Source organism: Macrobrachium nipponense, chromosome 1 (genome assembly GCF_015104395.2).
Source record: "Macrobrachium nipponense isolate FS-2020 chromosome 1, ASM1510439v2, whole genome shotgun sequence".
In the NCBI taxonomy this organism is placed as follows: Eukaryota; Metazoa; Arthropoda; class Malacostraca; order Decapoda; family Palaemonidae; genus Macrobrachium; species Macrobrachium nipponense.
This window is the reverse complement of record NC_087200.1, coordinates 79,806,320-79,825,576: the sequence shown is the minus strand read 5'-3', so window position 1 is coordinate 79,825,576 and position 19,257 is coordinate 79,806,320. Positions and strand designations below refer to the sequence as shown.

At 36.5% G+C, this 19,257-nt stretch overlaps 1 protein-coding gene across 1 annotated transcript in view; it reads right to left on the bottom strand.

Annotated features, from left to right (window-relative positions):
* The window catches only part of LOC135219400 (uncharacterized), a 269,936-nt gene that overhangs the window by 95,234 nt on the left and 155,445 nt on the right, over positions 1 to 19,257 (bottom strand). The window contains exons 6-10 of the mRNA XM_064256148.1: positions 10,674 to 10,745; positions 10,386 to 10,457; positions 5,042 to 5,107; positions 4,413 to 4,481; positions 1,274 to 1,348 (exon numbers count right to left, since the gene is read on the bottom strand). Coding sequence (XP_064112218.1) covers positions 1,274 to 1,348; positions 4,413 to 4,481; positions 5,042 to 5,107; positions 10,386 to 10,457; positions 10,674 to 10,745 — 354 coding nt within the window. The remainder of the gene's footprint in view (positions 1 to 1,273; positions 1,349 to 4,412; positions 4,482 to 5,041; positions 5,108 to 10,385; positions 10,458 to 10,673; positions 10,746 to 19,257) is intronic.

Sequence of the window (19,257 nt, the reverse complement as noted above, 5' to 3'; positions counted from 1 at the left end):
ACTCACCAGCTACGCTGATATCTTGATTACAAATGATTTGGTTGTTCTCAAGTTCTACTGATTAAAGCACAAATGATGGAAAGCATTCCTTTATTATGTACTCGCAGTTGTCTCTGAATTTGATGATACACGCTCACAGGCACATTTATAACTAATAAGTCGGTTCCTTTAATAAAGGGCGCGATCCCAGAAGAAAATAAGACAACGGTTGCAAACATGCTCATTCTTCAAGGGGTAAATTAAGGATAAACCACTGTGAAGAACACTTTCACAAAATAAATGTAGCTGGACAATGGTTAATTCATTAATGCACGTTTTAACCACGCGAAAGGTTCATTAACAACACATTGAGCCCCTAAGCACATTGCGTCGCACGCTTGATGAATAATAGGTTCATTCCATTCCAACAGACTTCCCACTCCATACAAGCAACATTTTCTCCCAACTCTTTGAAAACGTTTTTTCAATGCCCTTTTCACCAATGAATCCTTTTCCACTCCGTCCATGCAACCAAAGCGCCTCAAAACACCGAGCCTTCCTTTCATGTTTGCTAACAATCTTCATGAATCTGTTCCATATTCTACCAAGGCAGCACACGCTTCATATTACCTCAGACGCTTTCACTTCACTCATTTCGATTCCTGGGTCACATAAAGGAATCTCTCCTACCGAAATTCATTTCACCAAGTGGAATAACAAACTCGCAGACTATACCGTCACATGATATTTGCGTCTTGCCCTGCATTTCTCAGCCACTCCTTGCTCTTCCCGAACAAGTCCACCTTGCTATTCTAATTTTGTTTTCATGGGTGCCATAATATTCAGCTCTCTTTCACTAAACAAATAAACGATAACACACTCTCTATCATCCGTACCACATCAGAGTTCATTCAAAACGACGTGAATGCATTTCGTATTTTCTTCAATTTGTTGCAACATCAATACAGGGTATGGGACTTCATGCCCCTTGCCCCTGGACATGCAGACACTTTCGGACCGAGAGAGTGAAGAAAACATTGCCGCTTTATTTCCCAGCAGGACACAGGAATAAGCTGCGATTGCCGTTGGCTTGAAGGGAAGAGGTTCCTGTGTGTATGTATGTAGAAAGTGAGAGAGAGCGGGGTGTGGAGTGGGGACTTTTCTGTGTACTCACCATTCATAAAATGCATTGACATGAATGTTTCATGAGTGTACTCAAACCTTCTTAACTTTAAACTCTTATGTTAACTGCCCTGTCATATTTACGTGTGATAGAATTTCTTTCAACACTTACAGAGTCCTTAAGCTTCCAATGCCTTCAAAAGCATCCGGATGAAGATAAGTCAGTTCCTGGTTCCCTTTGAGGCTCCTGAAAAGAAAATATAATTTGATAAAATATATCGTGACAATGACACTTTAGCACACTCATGCAATAATATGTATATATATATATATATATATATATATATATATATATATATATATATATATATATATATATATATATATATATATATATATTTATATATAAATATATATATAAATATGAATAATTATCACATCACCTTGATTAATATAAATTATTCGAGCTACAAATGTCCTTTAATATCTAATTCACTCTACCTCGAAATTAATATATTTTCATACATGTAAACCGAAGGGGAATATTTTTAGTTGATAATAATTTCGTCCCCATGGGTTTCGAAGTTATCGATTCGGCTAACAAGCGAAGTTATAAGTTTATACCGACTCCGACCTTACAAATCACCGTCGAACTCGGGTATTCGGAATTAGAATCGATATCCAACCCCCTCTACCATGTTAACAAATTCGAACTTGATTTGTAAGGTCGGAGTCGGTATAAACTTATAAACTCACTTGTTAGCCGAATCGATAATTTCACTGAAGTCCTGATTTCTTCTCTGTCCGCTGGGCGTTGGTTCGAACCCACGAGAGTACGAAATTATTATCAATTAAAAAGTTCCCCTTCGGTTTACATATGAAAATATATTCATTCCGAGGTAGAGTGAATTAGATACTAAAGGACATTTGTAGCTCGAATAATATATATATATATATATATATATATATATATATATATATATATATATACTATATAATATCTATATCTACTATATATGTATATATATAGATTAATATATATATAGTATTAGATATTATATATATATATATATATATATATATATAATATACATATGTGTGTGTGTGTGTGTGTATGTATATATATATATATATATATATATATATATATATATATTATATATTATATATATATGAGTATGTGTGCGTACGTATGCATGCAATCGCAGAAACACAAGATGTTAAGATGCGAAGTACCAGAGACAGAATGAAAGACAGGCTATATATCCTTACCGGTTTCGCATTTCTCGGATGTGAATCTGCATTATAGTATATGCTATGGTGACAGTACAAATTAATAAGCAGGTCTTGTGTTTGATTCCTAGATGGTCTCACACCTTTAATACCAAGACTAGACAAACTGCACCCCCTACAAAATATGCCTTTTGAATATATCGTTAAAAAAAATAGGATGTAGATTATACACTCCTACACTGATATGTATATTCTTACGAATGCTTTCTTTCGTAACACTGAATTCATTTTTGTGGTTCATCCAACATTTTATTAGAATAAACCGGATACCTAGCAACTGTCAAACGGATATTATAGTGTTTTTCTGGTTTTTCACGAGATTATCTAGTTTAACTATTATGATAAAACGTAGATAATAAACCACGTCATTATTATGCAAAGGATAACAGTGCCATTCTCGCTCATGCTAGTGAAAACAGTTATGCTCTTAACTGGACAGATTCTAAAGCTGGGTTATTCAAAGTTGAGAAGAAATATTAGTAAATCCAGTTTCATGCAAGAAAGTTTACGAAGCAATGCTAAAATAACTGTGAGAATATATAAACTTGATTCATTGACTTCAAAAGGAATATGTAAAATGCATAGATTGTAAGGAGTTTGGTTTGTCTCGTCTCAACAGGAAAGGGTATAACTCCACTAAAATACGTGAAACAAGATAAGCTAATGGAGTACTCGCTCATCCCGGTCACAAATGAGGTTACAGTTCTTCCTCTTTCCAGGTAAAAATATCTTCTCAGTCGTCTGTGTGTTCGTTTGTAATGTCGCATAACATATATTATGTACATTTCTACCAACAAGCGTCAGTCCTCTTATGTGCGCATTAGCAAAATGGGGCAAAATCGGGTGTGTATGTATTTATATCCATATATCATATACTATATATATATAGCTAGATATGTATATATATATGTATGTATATATATATATATATATATATATATATATATATATATATATATATATATATATATTATGTGTATGTGGAAACACACACACACTCATATATATGTATGTATGTATGAGAAAGAGAGATAGAGATGAATCGGAAGGTACTTCACACGTGTCTTTCTTGTATTATTATTTATCTTTTAGTTTTAATCAGAAATCTGGCACAAAATTTCCTAGAAAATCTTTGTGGATAATTATGATTTGGAGGGAGAAGGAGCCCTAATATAATTGATGTACCTTAAAATAACATTGTGCTCAAAAAAAAGAAAAAAAATCCACTCACAGAGGAACTATTATTTCTATAAATACCTCCTCTAATTCATTTTCATTTGATCCAGGGTTTTTGTTCTGGAATAGTTCAAGATCGACGGGGATATCGACACAGGTCTCCCCCTTCCTTCACCTGGCGAGTGTTGGCTGGGGTCTCTTTCACTGCAACCCCGTTCATTCACGAACGGCCAATCAAAGCCCATTCACTTCTCCTCGGCTAATCCTATTCATATCCTCCTTTGATGCGGCAGCATTTGAATCCAGATTTGCCATTTCAATTAGAGTCATGACTTCTAAAGGCCCCAAGTTAACCTACCACGATCATTGCATTTCCTTGCAGATGGAGAAAAATTCGGTTTTCTCTGATGGCATTCAGATCTACGCCCGACGGGATTTCAGAGCTTTCAGGATTCATAAAGGGGCCCCAATTTTTAGTACCGGCTGGGAATAAAGAATTACATTTAAAGGGAACGTTTGAATACACATATGGTCTGGCTACTTGTTAAGTAATCAATCATCGTATCAGAAAGGGAATTAGCTATTGAATCCCGCTGATAAAAAAATGTTTTGGTAAATGTACATAATCGAAAATCTACTGCAACTTTTTTTTGTTCTAGTCTTCTTTGTCACGTTTTCTCTGACTCATTCATTTATTCACTCACTCACTCACAACAATGCCCCAGAAGCCAATGCAGTGAATAAGTGAATGAGAGATCGAGAGGAAACGAACAAGTACCGAAAACGTGTCCGAAACCCTACTAGTCGCGGGAAATGATAGAACATCTTGTTTTCAAACTTACAGTTTTCCAATATAGGAGCCTGAAAAGGCCTCTCTTTCCACTTGCTGGATGTGGTTATAACCGAGCGACCTGTAAAACAAACAATTGAAGTGTTCAGAAATGGTTTCGCAGTCTGTTCAATAATATGACCATGATGGTTATGATACATGTGCAATTCATAACTTTTAAAATCACATAAAATATACATAATTCTTATTAATATAAGAACATAAGAGACAGAGAGAGATTAACTCAGTGGTCTGGTTAAACTAAAGGAAAAGAAAGAGAGAGAGAGAGAAATAGAGAGAGAGAGAGAGAGAGAGAGAGAGAGAGAGAGAGAGAGAGAGAGAGATGGGGGTGAGGGGAAGAAGGGTATGTGCATGAGGGGGCGTGGGAAGGAGGGTGGTTAATCGGCGTTGAATATCTAGACATACTATATAAAAAATAAAAAGGAATAACAAAAGCAGCTAAATATGAGGGCACTGGAAGATAATTATATATGTGTAAAATGACATCGTGCCCTACGGTAGCTTAATGCCATATACTTCACCAAAATGACGAACTACTTAATGGGGCAAAAACCGAGTCAATAAACACAAGGCAGCTCCTAAAAAGGAAAAAAAATTGAAAGTACAAGATTTTCTACTTACAACTCCTCCACTCGAACTTGTAGGGACCGGCTGTGGATCTTCTGAATCCTGTTACTGTCCAGCTCACTGGGAATAAAAAACATGACTGATTAATACAAATTTAAGCTATGGATTGCAATGACTCTCGTTGTACAAATGTCTTTTTATGCTCAAGTCACTTAAAAGCATGTGACGATACATATGGCCGGGTCCAAAGGAATAGGAATCAATCAAAAAAGAATTCGCCTAGTGTTTTATTTTATTTCTGTGGCCTTGGATAAAAATATGCTTTAATACAATTAGGTTTTAAATTCTTATTTGCTGATTTCTACTTAATCCCTAGAAAAAAATCATCTCTTGAAAATCATAGCCCCGTTAAATCTTCCTGCACCCTCTCCTGACGCCACCACACATTGAACTGCTCCTGTTCCCTGTCCAAACAGGCTCATTTCGCATTTGGGGATAGCCCACAACTTCAACAAGATCAGCATCAACTTTTCTCTGGACCAACAATCACGCCACCGGTAGAAACAAAATAGTAACGAAGGCCCCAAAGCATTATATTACTCTGGGGAAAACCAGACAAAAAGGACCTAGGCTCCGCCACTGGATCTAGGCTCATTAAAAGTTGCTCATGAAATCAAGCACCTGGTTTCCAACACCTAATCTTCCAGTTTAAGTGCGAACTGGGCTAGAAAAGAGCATTGGATTGCACAGCCCAATGGCTTTCCTACTAATAAACAGAAACAGATTTATAAATGGTGAGACCAAATGTCATCGACAGATATGTGTGTCCCGAAAGAAGAGTCATTTCACGACTTTTGGAGAAATCCACTGACTAAGAGGCTTGACCGCAATGTTGACTCAAGCACTGGATTAGTTATGTGGTAGTTAGGGATTCAACATCACAACTCTCCTCCTGTCTCCTTCCATTTCTTCCGACTCGGGATATTAGGGTAAACTTTCTGTCGGCTTCCTCGAAAATAAAAAAAAATTAAAAAAAATTATTCCGGCACCTACGTAACCATTAATGTGCAGACAACTACACTGTTTCGCCGTGTTTAGTACTAACCCCTGGGATGATCAAATGTCCCGAAGTGCATTTCGCTGTCTGCCGGAAATTTCTGGCTGTTCGTGAAATGCCTGGTTTCGCTATCTGCCGGTAACATAGATATCATACATAAACATATATACAATCCTGAAACCCGGATGGTCAAAATCTACTTATACTATTGTATCTTAAACGAATGCCCAAAATCGAACCCTGGCCGGGCAGATGCACATGTAAATTATAACTGCCCTCTCGTCTAAGTTACAGTGAATTCGATATTTAATTATATTTTTGGTTTCATATTTGTGAATTTACGAAAGTTATACCAGTATAAATGACAAAAATTTACACAAACGAGCGAGAACATGTGTGTGTGTGTGTAAGTGGAGAAAGAGAAAGACAGAAAGGGGGAATGTGTATTTCTGTTCACGAGACCAAGGAGGAGATTCGGAGAAAGGTCAAGAAGGAAGGAAACAAGATTTGGGAAGGGTAAAATCCTTAGAATATAATGAGCTCACGGGACAAAAGTGGTCTGAAGGGGTCATTAAAAAAATGGAGGAAAAAAAAAAGGTGAAGAGAACAGAAGGAACTCCCACCCAAGGACTGCGCTCGAAATAGGGACGCAGGTACATGAAGTGCTATTGACATACGTATGTTTCTCCGTTTCTCGCTACTCGTGTAGAAATGACCCTCACGTGCGCACGTGAGAATATATTTGTTCGTCAGAACTCCTAAGCTTTCGATTTTCTATTATGTGTGGGTACTTCTTTCACTGAAGTCCTTGAAAGTTCTAAATAGGAAAGGAAGGAAGAATCAGTCCCTTCTCGCTGCGGAGGCTCGAACTCCTGTCAGGAGAGAAATTCGTCCAGCGTTCAAGAGAGAGAGAGAGAGAGAGAGAGAGAGAGAGAGAGAGAGAGAGTCAATGTACAACTCCCATACGTTTGTTATTTTTAAATAAAACTTTGACATTTGAGCGTAATTTTAAGTGATCTTCTCACGAGCCACATTTTATTTCTCCTTAGAATTTCGAAGAACTTCGGCAGTATTCGTAAAAGAAAAAAATCAGATTCGGAAATGGAGAAGGAAAGCCTTTACAGTACTACGTCAGCTGTATTTCCAGAGAAATGGAAAATGTGACCAGTGGATTTAATATTTCATTTTTAGTTTTCTGTAAAGCATAACTATTGAGATCGCTTTGTCTGTCCGTCCGCACTTTTTTTGTCTGCCCTCAGATCATAAAAACTACCGAGGCTAGAGGGCTGCAAATTGGTGTGTTGATCAGTCACTCTCCAATCATCTAACATACCAAATTGCAGCCCTCTAGCCTTAGCACTTTTTATTTTATTCAAGGTGAAAGATTAGCCATGATCTTGGGTCTGGCAATGCTTTAAGACATGAAACCGCCGGGCCATGGCTGAAAGATTCATGGGCCGCGGCTCATACAGTAATATACGTTGTACAGAAAACTCGACTAAACCGAAGAAACTTCGTCGCATTGTTTACTTGTTTTTAACTGCGTCGGCCTTGGCCAGAAACTAATTGTTTTCTTCTTATAAATCTAGCGTGATGAATACAGGGTCTCTATAATGCTTTTCCAGGAATTAATTGAAAATTTTTCGAAAAATTATAAGCAAGGTTTGTCATTATGTCATGACTCGATTTCAGACCATGATTAACATGCAGACTGTCCTTATTTGCACTGACTTATGACCTATAAATATAAGTTTCGTATTTTAACCTAAGTGACCATCATGATTTAGATTATGGCCGATAAATTGCCAATTTGCTTCATGTCTTAGAAACTCCAGATGAACACACACGCGAACAGACAGAGAAAAGGCTTTTCATTTCCAGGAGGTGCGGTCGGTCAGGTTCCTCATAAAGAATTGAGTTTGGTTCCGGGGTTGGTCTGAAGGCACCCACGCTATTTCGGGTGATTGGGAGAGCTTATATCTAATACACGCAGTAGCCGACCAAAATTTATGGAAGCCTACATGGTCGTGACTCACTTCTGAATGGAGCTCAAAAAAAAAAAAAGAAAAAAAAAAAACTTTCCCAATTTTCTTAACTCTGCCCTTCTAGTGGATGAATTCGTCTTGGTTCCGATATCTGAAGAATGCGTCACAAATTGTAACTTGTTTGTTTGCATGGTGTTTTTACGTTGCATGGAACCAGTGGTTATTCAGCAACGGGACCAACAGCTTTACGTGACTTCCGAACCCCGTCGAGAGTGAACTTCTATCACCAGAAATACACATCTCCCACACCACAATGGAATGCCCGAGGATCGAACTCGCAGCCACCGAGGTTGCAGGTCAAGACCAAACCGTTCACGCCACTGAGGCGCTTGGAAATCTAATGGTAACAGACACTCAAGTTTCCCTAGACCTTCTGACAATCACGACTGCACAAATGTAAGGAAAAAATAGTTACCCTTCGAAAGGTTCGTTCGTTTTAGGGGGTTAGATCAATTTTTGGGTTCGTGCTGTAAAGGCTCATGTGGGATCTTTGTTACGGCTCAGCTTAACCCGTTTATTCGTGGGCGGCAGTCCCATTAACGATGACACTGAAAGGGTACCGTACTACATTGGATAATACATAACGGCTTTTACGCTACTCTTTTCCTCGTTTCCTTTTATTTCCCGCCGATGATTTTCCTTTAGTTCCATTTCGCTGTTCTGGTTCCCTGTAGACAAACGGCTTTAACATTTAGCCTTATTCCCCTCGCCGGTTATTCATGTGCTTTGTTCCCTTTTCTTTTTCTTTTCTTTTTCTCTCCCTCTCTCTCTCTCTCTTTTTAGGCTATTTCTTCTCGTGAGTTGTTGCGAAACGTAAAAATACATTGTCCGCAAAAACGGGAAAAGAGAAGTTATTTCTGGGAATGAAGTTTAAATGTAAAATCGGCTTGTTCCCAGTAACCTTGTGATTATCAGTACTCAGGAGTCATGAGAGAGGTTCAGCCTAGATAGAGGAATATTGCTATTCTCTATGACCTGCCTACCCAAATTAATCTGTTCGAATGTAATGTAGGACATGAAAAGATTAAATGGAAATTTGAAAAAAAAAAAAGTTGGCTAAGTTGGCATTTGAAAAAAAGTTTTTTTGTAGATTGAGGGAAAAGCGATAAGCGACCGATTAATTGGGACAAGAGAGGGACTGGGGATATCGTGGTTGAGGAAGTGAGGAAGCACATCGTAGGAGCTTAAACGCTGGAAGGCATGAAAAGAATTTTTTTCACGCTAAATCTAAAGAAAGTTTTCCGTGCGGAACTTAAAGTTTTCTGAACGGTAGTGAAAGCTTTCTGAACAGTATTGTGATTTCTGTGTGGAGGTAAATGTTTTCTGTACGAAACAGACAGTTCCCGGTAAAACTCTTCTGTACAGAGGTGAAGCTCAAGTGTACAAAGAACATCAAAACGGGAAACGTAGAAGAAGATGAATTTAACTGCCACTCAAAAGTGTGTGGAGCAAACACTGCTATAAAACTATGAGGAAGGAAAGGAGATAAATAATGTTTTTTTTTTTTTTTTTTTTTAAATCTGAAGAAGGGACGTGTCTATGGAACTTGGTCTTTTAAAGGTTGGGATATTTTGGATGGTTAAAGACACTTAAAGAACTTAGAACCTGTTATCGCTTTTATTTGGGACAGGTACTAAAAGAGACCAAAGGATGGAAAATACTACTATAAAATTCCAATGGATGAACAGTATATTTGCGTATATTTCTACCGAAAGCACTGGGATATAGCATGAAGAAATCAAAATCAACTTGAATTTTAAAAACCATAAGAGAGAGAGAGAGAGAGAGAGAGAGAGAGAGAGAGAGAGAGAGAGAGAGAGAGAGATAAATGTCCCACTATATTATGTGGCATCGACATACTGCTGATCAGGCCTATACAATACATAGTGGATTAATGATGTGTCTCTGAACGCGAGGAATATTTATGGCACAAAGACTCGTTCCCTAATGCAGCTGTTGGAAAAATAGCTAGTTTTCTACAACAACAACAAAAATTAAGGTTGCAGCCTAATAGTAATGCCCTTTTCAAGCCCAGGCCCAAAGAACACGCACAAAAAATGAAGAAGTGTGAGCTTTAAGGGAAGAAAGGAGATAACAGTCCGGAACGACAGAAGTACTAAATATATGGAGGGCTGTGTAATACTATGATTATCGATTTCTTCAGCAGATCCTTCGGATGTTATGGATTTATGATGAAAAACAAGTAAAGAAACGGCTTTGCCAATTAGCTAGTACCGAATTCTGCAGTTGCATAACTTCCCCCAAAGTACATTCGTATTTGCAAGGTTTTACTTACATCATATGAAGTATCTCATTACTGTTGAACCGTAGATTAGGAACTGCTTCTAGGCCCGAACTCACAATCCTTCTGGAAATTTAAAGAATATTATCACTGCCTACGAACTACATAAATATGATAAATTTAAATGTATTATCAAACTGTTCTTCGGTGTAAAATTACTCAGAGATGGTTTACAATAATACCTCCATTATTCTAAACAATATTTTCATCCTTAATGAAATCTGTACCTCACGAAGATGTACAGACCACAGGACAGATCTGATAAGATCAAATTATACTTACAAACTTCTCAGTTTGTCCTCAGTGAAGGTGAGATTTCGGATGAATTTCAATCTCGGAGCTGAATAGATGTATCTGGAAAACGAAAGGAAAAGGAAACAGTCTTCAACATAAATATCGAGCACCACTGAAGCGAAGCTTATTGACAACCAAACAGTCGTCTCTGGAAAATCACAGAAATGGCGTTCCCGCCGAATCTATTTAAAGAACAGCAGACTTACTGTAGTATTTTATCTTATCTTTTTCTTTCGTTTCTTAGGAGAATGGTTTTACACTACCGGTAAGAATGATTATTTTCATCAAAAGAATATGAAATAGGACATTATCATATAAAACGAACGATATGACGAGTAGGCAAGGGTAAAGTTTTAAAAACTTTAATTTTGTCGGTGTAGATTGGAGGCTCAGCTTCGAGAACTACTTTTTTTTTTTATAGAATATAACCTTTTCACGAGGAAATGGAGTTGTTTGTTTGCTCCCGAGAGAACGGTAACCTACATAACAGGAGACAAAAAGACAGTGATTCTGTTCTTAGAATTTTTTCCCTAAGCAACAATTCATTATGATGCTGCTACTGATCCTACTGTTGTTATTATTATTTATTATTATTATTATTATTATTATTATTAGTAGTAGTAGTAGTAGTAGTAGTAGTAGTAGTAGTAGTAGTAGTAGTAGTAGTAGTAGTAGTAGTGAAAAACCACGAGAGACTGGTAAAATTCACATTTCCCAATAACGTTAATTACCGCTATACATTTTTAGCTCCCATTCAACGTAAAAGGTCATAATCAAGTTAAAAATTATATCGGCATGATTCTCATTTTTTTTACGACTCCAACGGCACCACACTTTTGTATTTCGGATTTACACTTTAAGAAGGATTTAACGAATGTGCAGACACACGGATGCAATCTTTTTACTATTATTATTATTATTATTATTATTATTATTATTATTATTATTATTATTATTATTATTATTATTATTATTATTTCTCTAATAACTAATCTATGCAATTTGGGTACTTTAGGTTATGAAAACTATTTTCAGGGTTTCGAACTAACTGCCAGATTCATAGGTTGCTCTAGGACAGCGTCTCTTAACCTTTTTCGACCTCAGCACCCCTTTTGGTCAGGCCTAAGCAGTCCAGCACCCCCAACCATAGGTTAACACCTAGTTACTACAAGACAAGAGTAAAGTAAAGACAAGTGTAGTGCATCTTGATCGTATATTTGGTTCATTCTCCAAAACAAAAACAGTAATTATGGCAATAGCATTGGCAAAATCAATAAGACAATAAAGGAAAGATCATGGACAAACTCAATAAAAAATACTCATCAATGCATTTATTAAATTTTTTAAAAATGCAAAAATTTTGCTTAAAAATACATTTGTCCAAATGTATTCCTTCACTACAGAAACACTGATATTTTACCGCCTCATATGTCACCTTCCCCACCACCCCCTGAAGTTGATTTCAGCACCCCCGCGGGGTGCTAGCACCCAAGGTTAAGAAACGCTGATCTAGGAGCTGGACCCCATGCAGGCATGAGGCCAGCTTAATGTACAACCATGACGAATGACAGGAGTGAGCTTTTGTTTGATGAAGTTCGCTGTGATCCTGGACCTGTCAGGTTCTGGCGTTCTACAAGGGAGGTTTAGGAACCTTTGTTGTTTTTGTATTTACTACAATATTGAAGCAAGACAGCACAAGATTCGGCTGATGCAAACCTTTTTACTATTATTCTCTCTCCCTGGTACGTGAAATTATGAACGATCAATGGGATTGTAGTCTCAAGTCTTGCAAAACCAAGTGCTTTCTAGAGAGGCTGATGTCATACCATCTTCCCACTTCAAGGACTGCGCATGAGTAGCCCTGTATATGAGTATTCTAGATGCTCGGCAATACTTAGTGTTATCATCACCTTTAAACTTGTGTCTTCCCAGAAAATCTGCCAAAAAAAATTTGATAATTGCTCATAAGTTTTCCTGTACCTGCTGCAGAGATGCTGGTGTCTGGTACCAGATTCAGATCCTAGTCCGGTCAGGGATGGATTTTTTTTTTTTTTTTTTTTTTTTTTTGCCAGTTGGATATCATTAGTAACCCACGTTCTAGATAAAATAACTGGTACTTAACTCTTCTTTTCCCCGAATGTGCGCATATGATTTAGATGCAAGGCCATACCTAGAAAATATCCTAATTGGTCATCTTCCATAAGGAATTTCCACTATAAACCTACGTTTCTGTTTCCTTTCATTTAGTGCGAGCTACTCGCTTTACTTACCATCAACATTCACATGCTGTTGATGTGCTATTATTCTAAACAAGTTCCTTTCATTTTCAAGCTGTGAAAGTCTTCCCTATAGCTTTTTGGTCGTTGCTTAATATAACTGCGTAATGTGTTTCACTACTCTTTATCAGTACACTTTCATTACTTTCAGACATCCCAAAATGTGTTTGTAATGGTTCTATTTTTCATTCTTGATACTTTGCATTGTACCAACTTTGATTTCTAATATTTCTTGTACTGGTTCTATTTTTATCCTTAATTAGTTGCACTGTATCTCCTTTGATTTCAAATATTTCCTGCAATGGATCTATTTTTCACTCTTAATTGCATTGTATCTCCTTTGATTTCTAATATTTTTAAGTTATAAACGGTACGACTTTACTTCTATTTATAGATCTCTTGTGTACATTACATTCCGAGCTGCTTTTACAAGGGTTAGATTTTCATTAATATATTCGAACTCATTTCTTTATCTATTTCTGGTATTATTATGGTTTATCTCTTTTATGCTGGGACCGCTTTCATTTCACCAAGGATTCATTAACTAATTCACAAACGTAAAATTTTCCCTTCCCTTTTCTTACGAGTCTACGACGAACTGTGTCCAAAATAAAAACTTCTTACATCAGAAACAGCAGATACCAGGTCTCCCACCACCTCGGTTTTCACTTGACATTTTCATTTAGATGAGAAAAAAATAAATAAAAAAGGCTTGGATGTCACTTGCGAGAGAGACAATGTTTCATGTAAAATACAATGTCTTATGTAAAGTTCAATGTCATCTGTCAAATACAGTGTCTCCTGGAAAATAAGATGTCTCTCGTGAAGCAGAACTTTTTGGCCGTCTGTCATCCGCGACAGCACAGGTAATGACTAACAGCAATTTATTTTACCTTTTTTGAGTTGATGAAAAGCATTAAGAGTATGCATTGCACTGGGTACATGATCCTTTACTTGGGACAATCTTTTGCAGAAATTTAACGTGAAAACGAAGTAAAATGACTACTATGTGTATTTACCCGGTCTCTTTGTTTGTTAAAATACCTTATTAACTATATAGAAAGTAGCTATGAATGAACTCTTAATTGTTTACATTAGACTTTATATTTTTTATTTGGTTTTATATACCCATTTTTGACTAAGTTACATCAATGAAATTTTCAGAGGTATAATATTTTGTCATGAAGAACATTCCAAAATTAATTAAAAAAAAAAAAAAAAAAAAAAAAAAAAAAAAAAAAAAAAAAAAAAAAAAAAAACACACACCCCCCCCAAAAAAAAAGATCCCTCGGCGTTTGTGCAAACCATCAATGAGAAATAAATGCGAAATAAGACCGAAAATGCTTCAGACCTCAAGTTAAATCGTCCCTGGTACGTTCCGCCTCTGCTAACTTTTTAAGGGAATCTCATGAGTAAGAAAAACACGGACTCGAATAAGCTCGCAAGGGAATGTCGTAAAAAATGGGGGTAGGAAAAAACTTACGAAACTCGCTCTGTGCAAACAAGTGAATCTGTGTCAACTTTCAGCGGCAATATGTAAGAGGAAACGCGATAGAAAATCTATTGATCTACTTCAGTCCGTCCACGCGCCACTACTCATTTGGTTATGGATTTATGCAATCCAATCTTTTATAAAATTGGATAAAGAAAAAAAATTCATCCCGGGATCATCCAAGGAAAAAGATACAGAGGCGCATGTTATATATTTCATTTCCAATATGCGACTGTCATAAAAAAAATTTAGGTATGTTTTTTTTATTCTATTGTCTTCTATCTAAAAAATGCATTAAAAAATTAAGATTTCACATATTACCCCGTTACTAATTCTGGAAGTGTAATTGCATGACATATTTTCTACATTTTCCAGTTAAGTTCTAAAGACTGACTGATTTTTTCATCACATATTAATTTGGATACATAAAACGAATTAATGTATCTCAAAAATTACAAGATCGCGAAGATAAAAAAAAATCTCATCACATTTTCAAAGATTTTTAATATATAATTCATGGTAAGCTCATTAAAAAAAACTGTTCCTATATTTTTTCCAAACTTGACTGATTTTTACTAATTAGCTATCAGCAACACTAAAATATTGTATCAAAATGTATGAGGTGAATATAAATGAAAGCATCTCTGAGGGTTTGAATTTTTCTTATGGAGGGGACTTATTTTTAAGTTTTCCATTGAGTCTTAAAGATTCACTCTTTTTTTTTTTTTTTTTTTTTTTTAAGTTTTCCATAGTGTTTAAAGATCCACTCTTTTTTTTTTTAAGTTTTCCATTGAGCCTTAAAAATTCACTCATTTTTACTCTACCATTTAAAAAAATAACTATAAGGAGAATGTGTTTGAAATCTGCCAAGTGAATATGAATATAACTCAAACGCTGTTAGACCAGACAAATGTGGGAGCGAAAGTTTTCCACCCTTGAAAAAACTAGCTGCCACATAAATCTGTTCCCTAATCATCCTAATGACTTCAGCGAGAAGAGAATAAGAAGAAAGGCGACGGTAATCTCTCTTAATCTACCTTCGGAACACCTGAGACGAAATGGATGGCAACGAGGGGCCACCTAACGTTTCGGAATTATATAGTACAGTTACTGACGTCATTGTGTTAAAAGCTGAAATTGAGCCGGATTTGTTTAGAGGGACTTGAAGGGCTTAGCGTACGATTATAAAAATGAAAGACATAATTAAAGAAACAATCATAATTGTCACAGAAAAAGAGGATAAAGGGTGATGGGCACAGAGAGAGAGAGAGAGAGAGAGAGAGAGAGAGAGAGAGAGAGAGGTTAATGGGTGGAGGCGCGCGTGATGGAAGGGGAGGAGAAGGAGAGATAGACCCAAAGCCATCACTTCTCACAAATGAATAGTTAAATAGAAATTCCTAAAGGCCACCGTAAGGTATCGAGTTAATTCCAGAGACTACATTTTTCACCCAATTTGCTCTGGTATCCAATCAATGAGACGAAATTCAAAACAAAATATAAATTTTCATGATACAAACACTCCCCCGAACCCCGCCCACCCCCATCCTGTTTATTCAGCAACCAATGACAGCATCCTTTTCCTTCATCCCATCTGAATGAACTTCCATCAGGGTACCGCGAAGAGAAGGCGAAATAATTTCATCAGAATTTCTGGAATTCTAATTAGAACATTTTCCTTGTGAAAAGTATTGCGCGATCTCCCAAAACAGTTTCGGGGAGAATGTCAAAGGTGACATTGTGATTTCGGGAAATCGATGTTTAGAAAAGGTTGGAAGAGAAGGAGTGGATGCGAATGAAAATCATGAACAGAGAAAGAAGGGATGAGAAAATCATTCGTGCAAGAGTTGTGATCTTAGATGTACTAAGGGTGTGCGAGTAGATTCAAAACAAGAAAACGAAATAAAAGGAAATAAAAGGAACGTTAAGATAACGCAAAGGGAAAGGGAGAGGAAAAGGAAAAGGAAAAGATTTGAAGAATAAAAGCCTAATTTTGAAGACCGATCTATCATTTTTTTCCGCTTGGAGGCGTCTTGTTTTGCAGTCTCGCAGCGAAAGTTGTCTGTGTCTCTGTCATCTCTAACTTTCCGATGACAGGAAATGGTTCTTTCTGATTTATGCTCCATAAAAAATATATAAAATAAAACTGCCGACGGACAATTTTATAAATCTGCAGACTGTCAACTTTATGTCACGAAACATATCGGAAGAGAGTTATTCTTTGAGATTCCTCGTTAAGAAAATTAAATTCTTGAGAAGTATAATATTTAATTTAGATGTTTTTTGTCAACGGAGAGTATCTTTTGTAAAGAATCCTTTATAAACGGATGGAAAGCGGAATAGTAGGTAAAGCGTATATATTTGACGTCAGTATTTCCCACGTTTTATCAGAAAATAAGCGTATAGGATTATTATAATTCAGCTTGTAACTTTGCCCCTTGAACGCTAGTTGATTTATATTAATATGTTACAAGTCATGTTACTAACAATAACAACTGTAGGTGATCGTTCATTCGCTACGTGCTGAACTACAAAAATAATATTCCTATATTTTGATACTATCCAACTTCGTTCTTTGTGTTATGATAATTACAAACAAATGTAAATTCGGTAGTTAATCTTTTAATTATTTAGCATGCACTCGACCAAACCATCCTGCCTCATTCTAACCCCAAATCTGTTCCAAGTCACAAACTGCATCAGGGGACAAATGAAATTATCCCTAGCTTAGTAAATGACTATGCTTTTGTAAAAGCAAACTCCTCACATTGGGTAGTGATATTTTATGTAATGTCTACTTTTCCAAAGGATGATATTTACTGAAAATGACGACACTATAAAAAAAGAAAAAAAATAAAGAAAAACAAATTTAGATTTTTTTAGAAACACGAGAATGCTGAAATACTTTTAGGGCGGACGAGGCACATTTCATTGCAAGTTTTGCTGTGGAAAATACGTCGAGAGTCATTTCGAGTTGAAACTTTTGCGAAATTGAGGATGAAGAAGCACACTTCAAAAATAAAATATAACGAGCATCATTATCACTCTCCTGGCTGTGACACTTGGTTGACTGACCAGGGAAGACAGTGATTGACTTTGAGTTCAATTGGTAACGTGAAAAGATTCACTTCAGTTCTAGAGGAGAGGTTGAGGAGCCGAGGGTTACCCGGACGGAGACTGGAGGTCAAATGGAATGAGAGAAGTTAGATGCAGCTGAAGTACAGAGGATGAAACAGTCTGTGGCTGATCCATTTGCACATTTTGCGATGATGACGATAATGATGAAGTGTATGCTAGCAATTCAAAAACTTCTTGGAAGTCAATCCTTAGGAAGAGAGATTAGGTTCATCAATATTATTATTATTATTATTTTCTTCTTTTGGTCTATCACAGTCATCCTCTTCGACTGGGTGGTTTTTATAGTGTGGGGTTCCGGGTTGCATCCTGCCTCCTTAGGAGTCCATCACTTTTCTTACTGTGTGCGCTGTTTCTAGTAGCACTCTCTTCCGCATGAGACCGGGGCTACTTCAGCATCTAGTTTTCCAAGTTCAGGGATCTTGGGATCGTGGCTAGTGTTCCTATGATTGTGGGTGCAATTTCCACTGGCTTATCCCATATCCTTCTTATTTCTATTTTCAGGTCTTGATAATTATAAATTTTTTCTTTCTTTCTTTCTCATCTACTATGGTGTCCCATTGTAGTATTATTATTAACATTATTATTATTTGCGAGTTTGCTCAAGCAAAATCGTTTCCTTTAGGGCAGGAATGGATCCAATCTAAGCATCTTCCGATATTTTCTTTTTTCATTTCATTTCATTGCGAAACCCGCGGCCATGTCAGACAGTGACCTTGATCAAAAAGAAAGAAAACTGAGTAATTCTTTTAATATTTTGGGATTTCTTCATGTGTTGGTTTTACTCTTATGAGAAAAAGAAGAATACTAGCAGATTTTAATATTAAACTGAAGTCGAATTGATGATGCTCTTTTTTTTAACGAAAAGTAGATACAGTTTATATATTAGCCTTCAATACTTCCTGTGGTGTAGGATAAAATAAGCAGGTTGGATTATTATAAACCTACATGTAACTCTGTCGATGCACGCTTGTTAATGTATGTTGATGTAATAAGAATAGAATGAACAAATCAATTTACAAGTAAAAATAAGACTGTGGGTGATTATTCGTTGCATAATACAACTTTGGTTGTAAATCACTTAAATACTTAGCAGGCACAAAACCAAAATCATCCTTCCTCATTATTATCCAAAACTCCGTTCCGAGCCACAAACTGCATCAAGGGACAAATGACATTATTCACAGCGACAGAAATTGACTGTACTAGCGACTATGCCGTTGTAATAGCAAACCCTCTTACATCGGATTATATATATATTATATATATATATATATATATATATATATATATATATATATAATATATATATATACATAATCCGATGTAAGAGGGTTTGCTATTACAACGGCACAGTCGCTGGTAAAGTCAATATATAATATATAATGATATATCTGGGACGGCCTTCTTCTATAAGGGCTGCCTTCCACAAGTGCAAATGGGTCTGCCACATACTCTCTCATCCCCTGTGGTTGTGCTTCGCCTTCGTCATACCTAACTATGCATTATCCCGTCCTGCCTTCCATCGCCGTCGGGCTAACCCTGGGTTCCTAAGCCTTTCCCGAACTGAAATAAATCGGATTTTAATATAGCTTCTGAACTCCAAGTTCCTTCTACTGAAATCTCCTGTTCAGTCAGGCAAATGTCACAGCCTGAAGAATATGATACACGC